General features: G+C 39.2%; 1 protein-coding gene across 3 annotated transcripts in view; it reads left to right on the plus strand.

Moving 5' to 3' along the window:
• Positions 1-16,252: 16,252 nt before the first annotated feature.
• HDAC9 (histone deacetylase 9) overlaps positions 16,253-19,238 on the plus strand; it is a 273,052-nt gene continuing 270,066 nt past the window's right edge. The window contains exons 1-2 of one of the 3 annotated variants that reach the window (XM_066318427.1): positions 16,253-16,289; positions 16,710-16,772. In XM_066318427.1, the coding sequence (XP_066174524.1) occupies positions 16,751-16,772 (22 nt within the window). In that variant the 5' untranslated portion in view covers positions 16,253-16,289; positions 16,710-16,750. Of the gene's footprint in view, positions 16,290-16,614; positions 16,773-19,238 lie in introns of those variants that run through there. The other 2 variants (XM_066318441.1, XM_066318436.1) reach the window with 2 other exon arrangements.

Raw genomic sequence — 19,238 nt, forward strand, 5'->3', positions numbered from 1 at the left:
CCTCTTGGAAGTCACTCAGCATTTCTCAAGGTTAGACTCAGTGTTAAAATCATCACAGTTGAGATTTGTTTCTAATTTTAGCTGTGACACCATCTTTTGTGACATGATGTGACCATACTTGTGAGGAAGAGGTTAGGACAGCAAGAGTCATATCTTTAGTCTTGTGTTTAATATAAAACAACAAAGATGAGAAAATCTCAAAAGAGGTGATTTTGCTGGACTACTGTCTCTTTATTCTCATATAAATAAGAAAATACAAAGCAATCCAGGAGCTTTTGCAACTAAACTGCCAGAATTTCTTAAAGATAGAGTGGAAAAGCAACGTAATAGTTATTACTATATGGAAATAAGTAAAACAAGGAGACAGCTGGCTTGATGCCAGGTTTAGTGACATGCTTTTCACACCAACTCCACTAGTGTATTTGTAGAACTCATAAAGGAGATCTTACAGCTGAAGGCAATGGTACACTGTAGGCATGACCCAACCTTCACTGCATACCTCTAACATTAGCTCACTACGGTTATTTTAAGCTTTTCTTTTAATATAACCTAGTAATTTCTTTGCTATTTCTTGCTTAGTTGGTATAAAGCACCTGTAAACACCAGGGCTAAACATCCTGGTAGAATGATAGACGTCACTCTCATCTGTTATTGTTACTTCTAGAAAGTTTATTTTATCATCAAAACAGACTGAGTCACTCAGATGAGCTTTTTTTAAAAAAAACTCATGCATGTTGGTGTTATACTTCTCCTTGAGCAGTTTAGCTTTCTACTGCTTGATATTTGTCAATATTCAGCTAATAAAGGAAGACTGGTGCCCGTCTTGCAGATCCATGGCTGACAAGTTCAGTGAGCTCTTTTCAGTCACGGGTGAGTGTAAGTGCAAAGGTAAAAGTTGCCTCAAAACAGTCTCCTATTCTCCGCAGCACCATCCATGCACATTTTTCTTAAAGTAAAAAATAGAAAGTGCCTCTCCACAAGAGCACAGTCTTGAAATGAAAATGCAAGGATTTAGTAAATTTAGATAGGAAAGATTCATAGAGAACTGAAAGAATTGTTAAAATTTGGACACTTAGATATGTTCAGAAAGCCTTGCTGCATACTTTGCAAGCTTATCCTGTTTGGTGACGTTGAACATAAACTTTTAAGTCATTGTATCTTGTTCAGTCTCAGACTGATAAACAATGTGGTTTTTCCCAAAGTGCCATTTTTCTGTGTTTGTTTTTCTAGCAGACTTCCAAGTTGCACAGTAACTATCCTTCTTCTGCAACCACCTTCAACTCCTTTTCTATTCAGGGTGAAACTCCCTTTCTTTGCATAGTGGAAGAGTGTCTTCTGTTATGAAATAAAAAGCCTACCTTTGTTTCATGTTTGCCAAAAATATGGTTTTCTACCTCTCTGTTTTCCATTTAACAAAGGCTAAAGCTCCCTCTGGAGAGATTCCAAATGGTGAAAATTAAGTATATGAGCCTTATACTATATTGTCAGTGTCCTTACATCTACTTTGACATGGCGAGTCAGAAGGAAATTACGCTTTTTGGACGCTTTCCCTTTCAGTTGGGATTGCACCAATTTATCACATGAAAACGCTGAATTCAAGAATCACCTCTATTATTTAAGTGGCAAATCAGGAGAGGTCTCTACTGGTTTGTTGGCTTTTAAAGAGCTAGATATTTCCAAGGGCAAAGAGACACAAGGTTAAGAACAATGAAACTTAAAATGAAAATGATTTCTGAATGCTATAATCACCACTGTCCTCTCAAAAAAAAAAAAAATAAATGAGATGTGACAAAATTGTCTATGTTTGAAGTTTACTTTGAATTTGAGGACTCAGACGGAGATTTTCAGTAGTTTAGACAACAAAACTTGCAGCATCTCTATAGACAGAGGAAAGATGAAAGTTTACAAGTACAATAAGCAAACAAGCAATAAAGAACACATTCTGAATTAGATTTGATGAAGAATGTTCAGGCTGTTAATAAGTAAAGAAATTGCAGTGCACAATGTCTATTAAAGGATCAAAGAGGAAGAAGCAAATGTGTGAAATATAGTGATAAATATAGACTGATGAAGATTTAAAAAAATTAGTGATCAGAAGCTTCTGGGAGAAAGGATTGTGGAGCAGTCTTGCAGAAACTATAGAAAGTAAATACAAGAGAAAAAACCATAAATGAGAGAGGCCTTCATCTGTGCATGAAAAGAATGGCAGAGCTGATAAATGTTTGACATGAGCCGTTTGTTAAGGAATGCTTTGCATCTCTTTTTGAGTTCAACATTCAGCAGAGATTATGGCAGTTTAAACCTTGTGAAGTGAATTCTGAATTCATAGGTTTGGAATAAATATGAATTTTAAGTATTACTGGGTATTTTCTTAGCTGGTAGCAGAGCAGTGGAAGAACTGTTTTTGCAGAAGCGCAGGCTGTCTGTGAATCTCTGAAATATCTCCCAGCACCTGGCAGTACGGGAAAGGAGCAATGGCAATGGTAGTACAATGACAATACAAAGCCACAGCCTCTTCTTTTATCTGATGGGCGGCACTTTATGTTTACCATCACCACAACAAGCCTCTTCCAAGTAATTTTTCCAGCCGGTTGGAAATATCTTGGCTGTATGTATGAACTCCATGCTTAGTCAGACGGGGAAGAAAAGAACCATATTACCTGGTAATCCCAGTGATTTTCTGAGCAAAGGAGCTCAAATCCTTGTATTGACCTAGAGGAGGATTTTAGACCATCTTTTGGGACACTTCTTCACAAACAAGAGAATAGCATGGGAGAAACCTCAGAAGTGTCTTTTGTCTGAGATTTTACTAAGTGAAGCATGGAGGGAGTCGCCATTTCCGCAGTGGCTTAAAGGTGGAGTTAAAGGAGACGAGCAGGACAGTCGTGTTTGTGCAATAATGAAGAAAGACTAACACAAGGAAGAAGAACTGTAGAAGAGATGGTCCTCAGTTACTGTTTTTTCCCTTGGAAAACACTGTCCTTTTTGATGGGATAGTAAACGAAGAAGGAAAGGATTGCATTTATAAACAGGTCCCACAATACAAAGACTGTTCTGGTCAGTTTGTAAAGAAATCCTACAGAAATATTTACTCTATTTGCAAATGAAGTTTCCAGACTCATGAGAAAGGTATCAAGAGGATGGGTTAATTTAATGTTAATGAGGGCAGAGACAATTTATCATGGTCAATCATTATTTAAATATTCTTATTCCAAAACTGGACCAAAGCTATCTGACCATGCCACGTCTGGGCTGGAGATGAAATAGAAGGAGCAGGGTGTGTATGGCCACAGCTTCAGCTAAATGGGAAGAAAGGTCCTTCAGTTGATCTCATTAACTCGTCAATGTACAATGGCAGAAATATTTACTCAAAGGCATGCATTTGGTTTTTAGGTATTTGTTGGGTTTTTTTTAAATTCATTGTCTGGAGCTAAAACTGATGATTTTTTTCTTTAGAACCAAGCATTTAGTGTCTACATGAGTGAGATGTGCTGCTTGCTGCAACTATTACTAAGCTGTCTTGTTTCTCCTTGTGAATGGAAGTACCAGTAAGTTGTAAGCCTGGGAATCGAGATGCAAAATTTTTTTTAGCTGTGGTTTTTTTGGTTTTTTTTGCAAGTGGCAATGTTCTGTAGTTTACAGAACTACATAAAATGTTCTGAAGAGAAGGACAAGTTAGGGGAACACAGGTAGAAACAGAAAGCTTTTGAAATATGAAAGCAAGCAGAGTCTTTTTGTGCTTGTCTCTAGCTTTTGAAGAAAAACATCTACTCTTGTGGCTTAGGGAGATAATATACAATTTTATTTTGGAAATAGTCAGCTATCTGAAGTAATGTAGGCTCTACAAATGGTTGACAGCCATGGGTAGTAATCAGTGTTGCCAATTCCCTGTGGAAGGATGCTGACTACCAGTTGCTAACTGACTGTGTGATGCAGAAATAGTTTGGCACAAGTTTTTTAACATAAAGAAAGCGTGTGTTCTTCACTTCCATGATGTCTGAGCACCCTTAAAGCACTTGTGTTCTAAACAATAATGTGAAACATACTGTTGTTTGTTCCCATTGGATGGATGGGGACTGAAACATAGGGCGTATGGCATCTCTGATCACTGGACATCTGGCATCAGCAATTGCAACTCAAGACTGCTCAATCCTAGTCCCCTAACAATTTTGGGTTTTTTTAAAACATTCATTGATCATCCCTCATGGGCACTTTTAAGAGATAGATGATGAATACATAGATGTAAAAATGTCACATTATATTTTTGAATGTTAGCACAGGAAAAGTAGAAATTTGTAAGAATAAAAATAGTCAGAAAAAGTCCACTAGTGTTTTGAATATATCTCATAGCTACTTGAATGAAAAGCAAATTTTCTTCCTGGTACTGCCAGACTAGGACTGCTGCAGGTCTCACTTTTTGCAGTGAAAAATTACATTGCTTCAGGTAGAGGAAAAACTGTTGCTTTGTCAAGTATGAAAACTGGTGGAAACATGGAAGTCAGAATATGGAAACATGAGAGTCAGAAATAGATTCATGCTCCAAATGACAGTGAATGGCACAAGCTGTTTTCAGGCTGGTTTCCTGTGTTGTATGTGGAATCAGGTAATGATACTGTACTTTCCAATATGACAAGGGTTCATCCCTCTCACAGATTGGGTAAGATAGTATCATATCTTGCCTGCAAATTAAAAATTTGAAAACTATATTATTAATATTAATGATGGACAAAATTAATCTCTTCAAGTCCATGTGTTGAGCAGAATACCACATAATGAGCACATAGCTATGTATGGTTTTTCTCTTCTAAAGACAATAAAAATAAATATAAACCTTACCAAATGGAGTGGCCAGATGATATGGATTGTTTATCAGCCTTTCCTGTGATGTCAGCAGTGTTGAGAATGTCCCTTTGTCTGCCCAGTGCATAAACAGCACACTGATTGCTGCCTCCTCTGAGACAGGAAAATTACAGGCTAGTGGGGGAGTTTTGCACACGAGTGTCTAAAGACGTGGAGATAACCGGAGTCCATTAGCTAGTCTAAGTCCTAAGATAACCTAAATTTCATCTGAATTTCTATGAAAAGTAAAGGCATCAGCTGAAATTTTGCAGAAATTGCCTAATCCAATATCCTTTTTCTGCATCATCAGAAAACAGTGTGTTCTGTATAGAAACTAATTAAGAATACTGTTCTCCTTTTCAAAGGAGTTCTCCTTAATTGTGTCTTTATCTAATGCAATTTAGATCTATACCAACATGGCTACAAATTGTTAGAACCTTGAGGCTCTAAAAACACCTGTTTCGAGTTCTAAGATTTCTTCCCCCCCATAGTGTCCAAAATAGATTGAGTACTGTTGGCTGTGTGCATATCTTTAAGTGATGGTTGCTAGTTTGAGTAGTCAGTTTTGTTGATTATATATATTTGTATATATATTAGCATGGCCGTTTCTGTGATTCATCAATGTCTTCAATATGCAAATCTTCTTGAACACCTGTCATATCAGTTAATATGGAGTTCTGTGTTAGTATAGCACTGTCAGGAGTCCTTTGAACTTCTGTCACAGTGCTTATGGTTTGATAAGGCAGAGGATCTCATAAGGATAAAAAGATCTTTTTTCATGCTTGGACTTTTGGGGTCTTGCCTTTTTTGTCTGTGATTTTTGAGCTGCACTGGAAAACTGATATGATCTGATTTCCTTTCAAATTAATAAATACATGTAAAATCTTGCCCTCAGACCAAGGACAGCAAAGTAGCAGGAGCACATAAGGAACTCCTTAACATGATGTTACCAGTAATGCCTGCATCATATCTGAGTAAACATCATTCTGTGTTGTAAACATCATTCTGCACTGATCAGCAGTGCAGCAGTGCCAAGACTGCAGCAATAGCCATTTTGATTTAAATTTACCAAAAATACATTTTTTAGCACACACGTTGTCTTTACAGGATGATCATATTTAGAATTCTGGAGAAATGAGTGTCCTCGGGTTCAAGCCGGAGAAACACGTTTTTTCCAATGCAACTTGAGAAGTAATTACTGAAAGAGTTACCATCATCATTTGATCCAGCCCTCCACAGCTGCAGGTCACTCTGACGGAGGTACATAGCCACTAATGGTCTACTGGCCACCTCTGTCCTTCCCTTCTCCTCACACTGCAGTCATATGCACAAACCCTTTGTGGCGTCCTGTGACAAGCTTGTGGTCTTTGGAACAGAAGGCAAAGTATCACAAAACAGCTGAGTTCCAGAAAAAGCGTGTGAAAAATGAAAGTACATCCCAAACTTGTTTGTTGCTGGTGCCTGCAGTGCTAAAAAAGTTGGCAAAAAAATGAAATGGGAGCCATAGGACTGTAAAAGACTGACTGATGAAACATTTCTGTTGGCAACCGTCCTGGTGTATTTCCAGCCTGACATGCTTTTTGCTAGGTATGCCTTGGAGATTTCTCCTTGCAAATATAGTTAGTTGCTCAACTTCTCAACTTATTCATTCTCTGTTGGATCCCAGAATAGCATACTGTCTTTCTAAATTGCTGCAGGCTTTCTGCTGCATCTGAGAGGACACTGAATGAACAAAAGTACATACAGTGATTTAGGGCCCAAGTCAATAAAATACTCGATCATCACATGTTTTAAATGAGAAGCTTATGTACCTTTTAGATTTTGTTGTTGTTGTTTATGTCACTGTACTTGTCCTTTAGTATGTCAGCTATGGTGTGTGACACCAGTGCTGAAAGTGCTTTAAATCTGTTAAAATTTTTATACACACACATATGAGATTTGTACATATAGTGCCTTTATGAGAAATGCACTTTGTATGCCTGTAAATAGTGATTGAAAGAAAACGTGTGATTAAATAGCTTACAATAGCATTTTATTTGAAGTTTCTAAATAAAGCCAGCTTTGCTGTGTTACTTCAAGCAAATTATTCCTTAAATGCAAGGTTGTCACATTTGTGTGTAGTCCAAAAATGGAGACAAGCATTTCTTTAGAATGATTAGCAAATTAATATTATAAAACACGAGGATGATATTTTTAGAAGCATTCTTACTGGCAATTAAAATAAAAATAAAGTTTGACCAAACTTAAGCCTGTTTCATCACAATGGTAATTAACTTATGTAGGGTTTTTTCAGCCCTATTATTACAGCACATCTATTTTTAGTTAAGGTGGTGCCCAATCTTGCTGCACCCCTTTTTCAGATAACACAAAACCAGTCTCATGGCTTTAGTCATCATCCTTTGTCTTTTGAGATGTGAAAAGCTGCTAAGTCATGGCAAGTAAGCCATTTGCTAACTGTATGTTCACTTTTTAGTTGCCCAAGTTTTCTGTCTCCATCTTTTTAGCTTTGCTTTTTTTCTGGAATTCTGGCAGAAGGAAGGAGAGAAGATGGAGAATAATATTAAAGATAATCTGGTTGAGATTTCTTTATTCATTCCTATGGACACAGTCCATGGGTGACACATGCCACCTTGATCTGTCTAGCTTTTGTACTTGGATACTTCTAGCCAAGACTGCCAAGACTTATCCTGTGTATAGCATTATTTTGTGGGGTGCTAAAAATGCACTCATTTTTTCCCACAGACTAATCATAACACTTTGTTTGAATTATACTGAGATTTAAAAAAAATCCAAATCTCTGTACTTAGTACTGAAATGTACTCAGCAGTGTATTTCACTGACAAGTGCTTTAACAGGAGGAGAAGGGACTGGAAATGAAGTGCATGCACAGACCAGTCCATCTGTGACTGACAACTTATGTGAGACCCGACTTGTGATGGTGCAGATCCTCTGATTTGTTGGCTGAAAGGTGTTGTTTTCCTGCCATTATTACCTGCCCTGCCACCCTGTTCTCTCCACTGCCAATCAGCAAGGTATGAAGTGCATAGATGATTGCTATGATATTTTTAGAACAGGCCTTGAGCCCAAGTTTGATGCGACATTTTGAATGGTCAGAAGCTTAAGGTCATCGAAAATAGTCTGTCTTCTCTGCTCATGGCATTGGGATTCCAGCACTAGCAAGCTCCTTTTCACTTATTACTTCATTTTTGGACTGCCCTTTCCAGCAGCAGTTAGGGTTGAAGTTACTGCAAGAGCTTTCCCCTCCTGGATTCTTTGCAAGACATAAATATATCTTAGTTGATTAGAATGGGAGTATTGTCTGAACATGGATTCAACGTATTATCTTCCTGCTTCCCCATGTTTTTAATGCAAATTACCAGTTCTGACCTGTGCAATTTTTTAGCCATGCACAGTGGTTGGGGCTCAGAAGATATGGCAAGTTTTTTCTGAATAATTCTCATTCTAGGAAATTAGGGCTTGGGACCAGCCTTGCCCCTTTGTCCTAGAGAGCTCGAGCACTGACATCTTTCTTCTTTAAGCCAGAGTTGGGGCAGGTGAGGGACATGTGGAAGCAGCAGCTGCAGCTGCCTGCCTCTGCTTGCTGAGGTGTGACTTTGCTGGGTATTTGCTTTGGCTTTCCTCTCCATTTGTTCCATCCCGTCTGTGGGATCAAGTGCCTAGCAAACTGAACATTTCAAGATTTGTTTAAATCAGCTTGAAGGATGGGTAAAAGCCTTCCTAGGGCTGGTTTGGCATTAGGAATACCATAAGATGCTGTATTTACAAAAGTCAAGTTGTTACATATCTTGGCAGTGCTAAAGTACAGTGTAAAGGTATTTTCAGTTGCAGTAAATAGCTGCATCAGGATTTTCAAGGTGGTTTGCTTAGCTAAAGGGAGAGGTTGTATTTCCTTGAAATGGGTTATAATTTTCATTTCAGAGTTATGAAACCTTACTTTCAATTGTACCTTGATTTTTTCCCCTCTTTTGCAATCTATAAATTAGTTGGTTTTCACAAGGAAAATTGCAATCATATTGCTTCTCAGAAGAAGTCTTGGTTCTACTGAAATCAGGCAAAAATATTTAGCTTACCCAGTGAAGTTACAGTTTCATCCTTTTAGCATTGCCCCAATTCACCAGCAGAGTAAAATCAGCTCCCAAGCTGGTGAATATGATTACATTTTGGGTTGGCAGATGTGTTCCTTATCAAAGTTAAAGAGGACGAAGAAGATTAGATGAAAACTGGATCTGGGTTCACTGAAACATTTTGGGAAAAAAAAAAAAGCCAGGAGAGGACTGTTGCCATCCTGGCCCAGCTAACCATGAGGATTTTGTGTGGTTTCATAACAACATTATTGACCAGTATGAGATATGACCTTTCAGAACGTAGCAGTGGTCAATTTGTTACTGCTCTCAGGGGCATGTTTGTGCATCCAATGCTGTTCCTCCATATGCTTGAATGCTCCCTTGTGAGGGGTGGAGATGCTGGGAGAGGAAGGAGATCCAAGCAGGCAGCACAGTGGAGAGACTGGTGTGTGCCCACAGCTGAGCACATGGTCTGGCTTCTCAGGGCCATTCCTTGCCCACACATTAAAGGAAGCCCTTTTAATGCTGCGTGTAAAATGTTTTTTCTTGGCCAAGCTTCCAGTGGTTTGTAGTGACTGTTCTCTGGCTTAATTTTATTTTTTTAAGAAAGCATCTTGTTTTCAAAATTTAAAAGAGCAATTGTTCCAATCTACATTGGTATCTATCTAGTATAAATCTGCTATAAATCTACTATAGCTTTATATCAGCTTGTAATATATTATGTAATCCACCTCATCCTTCATGAATCCAAGCCTGTATTTAGAAAGACCCTATTTTTGAAATCTAATTATTTGATGTAAAAGGGCAGCTTTGAATAACAAAATGAAGCAAACATTTTGTGGGTTCTTTTTTTTCCCCCAGAGGCTTTTTTACCAAGTTATTTACAGTGCACTTCATTGTTCTACTCTTGTAAAAACTTTTCCAGTATCATGGGAAGGTAAACATAGTTTGGATTAAAAAAAGACAAAACAAAAAATTAAGGCTCTGCTTTTCAGGAGGAGGATGATTTCAAATAATAGAATTATTTCTGATATGATAATAATTAGTTTAGTATATATTACTATGTATTTCAATTCCATCAGTTAAGCAATACTTAGTTCTTATTAGTGTTTAAGGTACCTGAAATGGCAAATGGCTGTGGACTTGGATGTACTTACATTTATGATTGGACTCAATGATCTTACAGGTCTTTTTCAATCTAAACAATTTTATGATTCTACCTCCATGATCTGACCTTTTTAGAGTCATGAGATAAGACCCTGTCACAGAGGTCTACAACAAAACCTGCCTTAAGTTTGACATACAGAACTGTTAAAGCTTTCTTTTCAGAGACATGTAAAGCTCATTGGAAGTTGCTGCAGTGTTTGAAGCATGCTTAAAATGCATGTACACCTCTGGCTTGAATTTTTCTAACCAATGGATTTTTCTTAAAGCCTGATTTCTTAAAAGAAAGGCCTTTTACTGTGGCACTGGACATCTTGCCCTGTGTATTGTAGACAATGCCAAGCCACCCCTGGACTTTGTCAGTAAACTTAGTATCACAGGTCCTTAAGTTTCCAATTTTCAAGGGTTTTCCAAACCTATTTTATGCATGTGGCACGTCATGTCTAGGCCATTCTCAGATTTTCAGCGTTCTTTTTCAAGTATTTATATTGGGAGAAGTTACAGTATTCCAAGATGTTCTATGATACGTTATATATTGTCTCACTGCTGTTATTCAGTACAAACTTGTTATATTTCCAAAAATTTTATTAGCCTTTTTGGTCCAGGTGTAAGTCCTAGCAACTGTATTTGGTTGGCTGGCTGTTATTATGATTACAAATCCTTTGCATGGCCATTGGTTTCCACAGTTCAATTCTCCAAGCAGCATGCGTGGCCTACATTTCTTGTCTTAAATCCAAAAGAATCACTCAGACTGGGCATATATTACAAGCTAGAGATGGTGTTCCTATTGGTTTTGCAGCCACAAGGATTTAGTAGTATGTTGTTCAGGAATAGTGACAGGTGATCTGACCTGCTAGACTACCCATTATTAGGAGATGAAGTGCAAAACATGCATGGGGGTTCAGATTATCTGCTCGTTAGGTGTGCAACAAGCTTGAAATGCCTGGAGGGATGCTGAACATACTGGCAGCTGTCCCAGGTGATGTGCTCGAGGGTCCCTTATGCGTGTGCACCCAGGTGTGCCTGGACAGCCAGGCACAGCAGACACAGTGCTAATGTCTCTCTAAGGAAGGTGGACAAATCTGTGAAGAGCCAGGAGATCTCAATTGCTCATATTTTCCTCTAACTCATTAATGGCATAAAAGAAACAAAGTGCTTTGCTGGTCTGAGGCATTTATTTGTCAGTATCTGATGTTGCTTTGGAGTACGTTGTTTACGTGCAATTTACCTCAGCCTTGCCACAAAATATGGAGATTTTAGTTCCAACCTGATAACAACTTCCCAATAGAATAAATGAACTTTGTATGCTTTCCCTAACCTAAATATTTATTTACTTCATAGCTCTATATTAGTGTTAGGGTCTTTTTATTACTTAAGCTTTGTGATTCAGAAAAGTACTTTGAATTTATGAAGCCTTTAAGCATATGCTTACTTAAGCCTTGTGCTTACAATCAACTATGTGCTGTTGAGGTGTTGTCCTGAATATAAGACTTAATTTCTAATAGATTTATCTATATGAACAAAAAATTGTATTTTAAGAGGAGGAAGAAGTGATGTCATCAAGTAGTTACAAAGCCCCTGAGCTAATTTGCATGAGAAAGATGCAAGGCTCTTTGTATTCTTATACAAGAGAAGATAAGAGAGCCATGCATTTATCTAGCATAGCACTTCTTATCCTCAAAACTTTGTAAGTTTTATTCTCCCATTGTTGTCACAAAATCCCCTAAAGCTACAGATACGCCTTTCTTTGTCCCAGAAAATTCCTTTGAAGCTTGAATTGAGCTAAAAACACTAGAATTGCAGTTTTCTCCTCACTTATAAATATCCATCACGTGGTTTTCTAGCACCGCAAAGAAAAGCACCATGTATTGCTGCACAGGCAATGCCAAGGGTTGCTACCACACAGAATTGGTCAGAAACATTCCTGTACATTGTATTTCTAACCAGAGCACATGGACTAAGTGAGCCATTTGAACTCCTCCAGGGATCTGGAATATGGTCCCTTAGTTCCAAGAGGGAGCAGGACCAGACCATTACAGCATCTCCCCTGATTTCTTTCTGGTCCCAAACCATCTGCTTCTCCGTGGTAATAGTCTTTCGCTGTTCGTTAACATGGTTAATCCTCCAGCATAAGCTGTAGTAATTATGCTGGATTTTTGCATTTCACGTGGTACTAATGGTAATCTAATGAACTGTGGCTTCAGAAACATCTGTTCTATACAATAGTTAATTTTTTTCTTCCTTGCCTGTTTTTTTTTTTTTTTTTTTTTTTTTTTTTTAATCCCAGTGATTGGATACACAGAAATAGTTAGGAAGTCTTTAGGCTGCAAAGATTAGAACTCAAACCTTCAGTACTGAAATAGACCAAATTAATACTACTCATGCAACCTTAATTTAGCTCCCACTTGTTTATGAATTGTTTGACATTGATGCATGTTATTATGCACTGCCTTTTACTTGCCAAATGAAAAACGGACTGAAAGAAGGTTGAATGGGACACCTGTAGACTGCAGTGTCCTCATTTAAGCATATGACTAAAAGCTAGAGAACATCTCTTTTTTTAAACGTGTTCAATATTTATGTGATACAGTTGAGCAATATGAAAAAAAATCCCTATGCAAGTCTTCCTTTACAAGTAAGAAGATTGCAAAAGTTAAAACTAAATTATTATTATTAATTACAGATTAATTGCTATATGTTAAGAATACAATAGCATTGTATTAACAATATATAATCTATAATAAATAATAATATTGATGTATATTATTAATAATAGTATAATAATAATCTAGAATAGCATGAGTGAAAATGGGACATGCTAAAAATCAGTAATATACTATTTTACTTCGAAATAATAATAAAATTTTTAAAAAAATGAAAGAGAAAAGACAACAGTATTACTTAATTATAATGTTGCAGAGTGAATAATGCAGTAGAAATCCTAACTCTTTCTAATTTTAGGGCTTCATTTCTTAGTCTTAATGTTGCAGTAATGTGGTTTCCAGATTTAATTTCCTTATATTATTTGTTTTTAACAACTCAGAGGGAAAGTAAGAGAAACACATTGTGAAAATGCTATAATGAGATCACAGTGCTACTAACATGCCTTACGTTTTCCATAAAGTGGCTGATTGCATTTAGAGTCACCTCACCACCACTAATCATTTCAGCAGTTTACTCTTAGCACCGGTGTCATTAAACTTCTCCAAGTTTAGGAAATGCATTTTAAAAACCAGAAAAAAAAATCCCCTCATGTTCCTGTATGAAAATGTCACCTTATAACATCCATAGCTTTAAAAATAAAAACCAGATTTTCTTCAGGCATGAACCCTTTATCCTTCCCCTGTGGGACTCTTAAGGAGCTCTTTAAATTCACGTGATCGTGCAGTTAAAGTCTGGGCTGACTCAGCAAAGTGTTAACTGTGTGCTTAAATTCTATTGCAATCAATACAATTTGAGCATGTGCTTAAATACTATGTTGAAAAGAAGGGATTTACACATGTGTTTTAAACCCAAGCATGTACCAAAGTAGGCTTATAATATGTCAAAGCAAGTCGGAAGAATTCAGGTTGTAAAAACTCTACCTTTGGGGTGACTGACTTCATAAGTAAAATATTTTTATATAGTTTTTATGTATCATCTAAAATGTAAAAGCATAATGCTGTAGTTATTATGGTCTAGGAATTAGTGAACATAAGACAGTTTGTGTGTCTGTCAGTTTAAAATAGGTATATCAGAATTAAGAACACTTGCAGCTAAATATCTAAATGTACATTTTCTGCTCTTTGCTTTTAGTTAGTTAATGAAGTATTTGAAGTTGCTTAGAGCTGTGAACGCTGTCTTTAAAAATGCAGCTGCATGTATAAGAAGCTATAAACACATATGGGTACCTAATACCAGGATCCCACAGTTTCCATGTTCTGACCTGTTTTTTACTTATTCCTCCTGTGTTTCCCTGTAATATGAAACTTGATTATTTTGAGGCGCTGAATCACCAAACAGCGTCATGTTCTCTTTGGCTGAAGGGCATAAGCAATTCCACTTTTTCTAGTTACTTCTGTTTATAAAAAGCTTCTTCTGCCTTAGAGGAGATTTCTGTTTCTACCGTTGATACCTCTTGCACTGTGTTAAACTGCCCTGTTCTGTGGAAAGGCCACATATTTCCCATAAAACAGTTGGGTATTTTTACTTTCCAGAGAAAATGTTTATGATACCAAATTGTCAGCAGTCAATGATGCAATGGTAGGAGTTAGGCTCATCTGAAATCTTGCACTGTAACACCCTACCTGTCACTGTGCTGCCCCTGCCTGCTGCCCCCTTTGCAGAGCTGGGTGCATGCCATCTGCAGAGCTTCACTGCTCCCTCAGAAGCAGCGCTCCTGTGGAAAACAAGGGTAAGGGAAGAGAGAGGCCAAGGAGAGCAGCAGAGTGGCAAGATGTGATAGGTGCTAACTTGAGGATTCTGCAGGGTAAACCCCTGCTGCTGCCAGCTCCTCCAGTCTCTCTGTCCAGGGGGCAAGCCCTAACTCTCAGAAGGACCAGGTGATTTGGCACATGGAGGAAGCAGAGGTTTGGGATGACAGGACGACTTGAGCCACAGACTTCCTAGGTGCCATCATGCAGCCAAACTTCCAGGGGTGTCACAGTACTTTGTAACTGGAAAACTTTCCTTCAGTAACACAACTGTGAGAAATACATTAAAAAAACATACTGCCCTTGGCTATGATCTGTCATGTAAGTTAAAGAGCATACAGAAGATTCTTCACCAATAGGCAGAAGAGAACCCCAAATACTGGACAAATTCTTGTGTCTTAAGGAGCAAAATATTATGTTGATAGTGAGAATTCTGTGGATTTCTAGAAAGCTCCAATACAGCTTCTTGTGTTGGCTTCTTGATTATGGTGAGAAAGCACATCTCACTGTTGCTCCTGTCAAGCAGGAACATGGGAGCAGACTTACAGTTTTGGTAGGAGAGTAGTCAAGCTGCTGCTGTATAATATGGACAGCAGCAGGCTTTGGTCACCTGTATAAAAGTGCTGTAAGGCAGGGTAGAGTGAGAAGTAAAGCACTGTCTGTAACACTGAAATTAAAGTTATCTCTGTGTAGGTATGTTAATCATCAAATGAGATGCAACTTTTGAAATACCAGTATGAGAAATGAACTTCACATGCGTGAAACTTGCCAAACCACAGAGGAGCACGGTGCTGTTGTCTGATACACTGTCAAAAGCTGCTCTTCTGAAACCTCATCATCTTGGAGAAGTGAAAGAGACGCTGTGTAAATTGCCTAATGCTTCTAAAAATAACTGTGAACTACTCAGCCCCTCTCCAATTTCAGCAACTCCACCAAACAGCGCATAGTCGGTAAGCGTGTCTAACACGCTGTGCCACAACTGGTGACTTACTATAAGAATTATATGAAGCACGCTAAATACGGAAAGGCTGCTTATAGCCGCACGGCCGAAGGCCGGTCCCGCACGGACACGGTCTCCCGCGGCCCTGAGCTGCAGGATCGCCTCTCCGGCGGCGGCTGCGGTCCTGCAGCCTCCGCTGCCAAAGCCAACTGTGGCGTAGCCAGAGAAACGGGCAGCAAAAATAGAACAGCAGGATGGCTGCGCGTGGGCGAGGCAGAAACCACATCGCCAGCAAAACCTCCCAGCGTTATTTTAGGACCGATACAGACAAGAGGCCGTGGCGTTTTTGCTCTCTTTTTCGCAAAAAGCTCCCCGGGGGAGGGTGAGGAGGGAGAGGGGCGCAAGTCCCGGGCGAGGGCCGTCCCTGTCCCGCTCCTGCCTTGCCTGCCTCCCCCCTGGCGTGTCCCCACGGGCACGGGCTGGGCAGGGGAAGGGGTTAATTGAGCTGCAGGCCGGGCGGCGCACGGAGGACGGGCGGCGGTTTGAAAGACACAGACTGGACAGCTGTGTTTGCTGTGGTATTTTAAACGCATTAATGCAGGCTCCAATCACCCGGCCATGCTTGACCTATTTTTGGCTCAGGCCGGCCATTGTTCTATTTCTGCCGCCGCTGGGCCACGAGGGTGTCAATTCAAATGCAAATGAGTTCTCGCTGGTGCTCCGCCAACTTCGCCCAGCCGCCTGGCCGAGGGGACAGCCGGCCGGCAGCGCAGGGGGGACGCGGGCACGGCAGCGCGGGGCTAGGCTGCGGTCAACTCGCTTAAAACCCTCCGCGGCTCCCCTGGAAAGGTGGCTCATTCGGTTTGATGGTTTGTTAGAGACAGTTCCCCCCACCCCCCCGCCCTGCCAGGAAACCCAAAGCGCAGAGATATCTCTTCATTTCTCCTTCCACCTGCCGCTGGCTGCCCGAACGCAACTGCTCCAACTCAGCCCCCCGCACGCTCACGGCTCCCTTCCCGCGGGCGGGGGCTGCCGACACTGGATTCGGGCTTTTCCCCTCTCCTCATAGATACTTGTGCAAACGCTTAAACACTGCTAATTGCCGAAGCATATAATCTTACGACCCTCGCTGGAGGGAGGTAGGACCGCAGAGGGTCGTGCCCGACGCCTATGTGCAAGTGCAGTGATGAATCTCTTGTGTAGCTGAAGTGCAGACCAGTTGGAATATGCTGCAGACAATTTACGAGAGTGAATCGTGTTTTTCCTCAGATGGGGTTTCTGGACGTGAACAGCTCTTGGCTCAGCAAAGAATGCACAGCATGATCAGCTCAGGTAAGAGACAGCTCCGTGCCTTAGACTTGAGTGGCTGACCAGGAACACACAGCCTAGCAGGACAAGAGCACCCTTCCTTTTAAGAAGTGACTTTATTTTTGTGGGCTTATCTTAGTTGTTACTATATGATTCCGGTGGTGTTTTTGACTGCTGCTTGTGCGAGGAGTTTGTCTCCTTTGGTCTGCTGCTTTCCAGATGCAGAAAAATGCTCACAAACTGAAGTCGAGTTTGGGTTTCCTTATTTGTTTTGTTGCGTGATTACAAAATGGGGGCTCATGGTACGGGCTTGTTCACAGGAAGAGGCTTCCTCAGACAGACCTTGTCAGGAGGCTGCATTTAGAGCCCCTCATAAGCAATTCTAGTCATATGTCTATTGTAAACAGGATTTGCTCTTTCTGTGAGTTTCCTTCTCTCTAGTTTGCATATGAAGGGGGTTTAACACCAATCCCTTTCTCTTTTTGTTACAGTGCTACTGCAAAATGTCTTTAAACTGCATGGTTTGTTTGTTCCCTTAAAAATATTTGTGAACCTGGCAATGCCAGTTACATGTAATGGACTCACTGAGATGTAAATTGGATGTGTTATTCATGATGGTATTTTAAAGCTGCTCAGAAAGCACACTGCATGTTTCCTCATGTATTTCCAACTACTCCTGTGTTTTCTAGTTTCTTTCTTAGCTGTGTTTGAGACCTGCTACTGAGGATAAATTAACTTGGAAGAATTGTTGCCATTCAATTAGATGGGCTAAAATGTCAACATTTCAGGTTGTCTACTCTTGCCTGTTCTCTCCTAAAGTCTCTTAATTCCAGTTCAGTTATCACTGGGATGAAACTCTTGTCTGTTAAGGCACAGTGTTTTCCAGTTTGTAGCTATTTAAACCTGGGTTCCCGACTTTGTTTTTCAGAAAGTGTTAGTTTTATAGAAGTAGTTTTATAGAAGATACGTATGTGGAATGCAGGGTGAATTGTTTGCATGTATTTTAGTCTTAGTTTGTGCCTGCTCTTTTTCTTTTCTTTTTTTCTTTTTCTTTTTCTTTTTCTTTTTCTTTTTCTTTTCTTTTTCTTTTCTTTTTCTTTTTCTTTTTCTTTTTTCTTTTTCTTTTTCTTTTTCTTTTTCCAAAATTTGACTCAGTTTTTAAAGGTAATTATGGTGTGAGGCCATACCTTTCTTTACATATTACCGCTTTTGGTACACCTGTTGAGGCCTATGTCTGTTGTTGTTTTTTTTTGTGTGTGTTTTTTTTTTTTTTTTTTTTTTTAAGCTGTTTATTTTTCTGCTTTGTAGAAAAATAGCTAAAAGTTTTACTTGTGCTCCTTTCTTACATACAATTTTAGATTGTTGAGGACAAATTTCAGCTCCTTTATCAGGGACATAAATCAGGTGAAGCCACGTTTATAAATATGAGCAGCAAAGCTCTAGCAAAGTCTGTGATTAAGAGCAGAAGTTTTCCTGGAAGTATTACAGTTCTTCTGCAAAGCCATCTACATTGTCAACCTCTCATTCAGGAATTGTTGCTTTCCTTTATTGCATTTCCTTAGTATTCCTGAACGGCTCAACAGGTGTCCAGTGCTTTTAAATTGGTTGACGATAAGGCTGATTGCATCCTCTCCCTCCTGTTTGGCTTTCTTTTTGTTGTTGGTGGGGTTTTTTTAGTACTAAGTCAAGTTGAAATTAATGGTTCACAAGTGAAAATTTGGGGGTTTATCTCACTATGATACCCTCTAACTGCCAACTAATGAAATAGCAACTTTTTAATTTGAAACTCAAGAAAAGGAGGTCATTTTCTGTAAGTTTATAGCTCTGCTTGTCTTCATAGGAAATAAGAAGATCATGTAACTGTTGATTTTTGTCTGATAGTCCATAGGTAAATTCATTTAACATACACAATTTCCCCTGTAGTGCCATGTAAAGTAGAGGGGGAGTTTAGACTAAACCAATCCCAAAAAAGCTTACTCAAGAACATTATCCAAATAAAAAGTGTGTAAGTATTATATATATATATATATATATAGTGTAGAACATAAAATATTCCTCTGTGTTTCAGTTGGCCTTTAAAATACAACTACAAGTAGTTGACATTGTACATAGTCTGCAGTTTCAGTTCATGTCACATGAAACCTCAAAGCCTGGTGCTCCTCTTGGTTACCTTCAACTCCCTCTAGTTCAGCATCTTGCAGGATCAGTTCTGGTAACTTTTCGTTGTTTCCATTTATGATGCATATAGGGAAGAAAGAAATAGCTAGGGTATGGCAGTATGCATCAGCATTTGGAGAAGCCAGAAACAGTCATTTTAATTTTCCTTTTCACAATGCCCTTACTTCGAAGTTGTCTTCACTTAAATGTTTGTGACTTGTACTCAGGGTAAAAGTTGCATGTAATTAAGAAAATAACAGATCCCTGAACATTTGCACTTTGCACCCTTGATGCTCTTGCTCCAAAGACTTCAATAATAACTTTAACAACAGT

This window comes from Sylvia atricapilla, chromosome 1 (genome assembly GCF_009819655.1).
Source record: "Sylvia atricapilla isolate bSylAtr1 chromosome 1, bSylAtr1.pri, whole genome shotgun sequence".
Classification (NCBI taxonomy): domain Eukaryota; kingdom Metazoa; phylum Chordata; class Aves; order Passeriformes; family Sylviidae; genus Sylvia; species Sylvia atricapilla.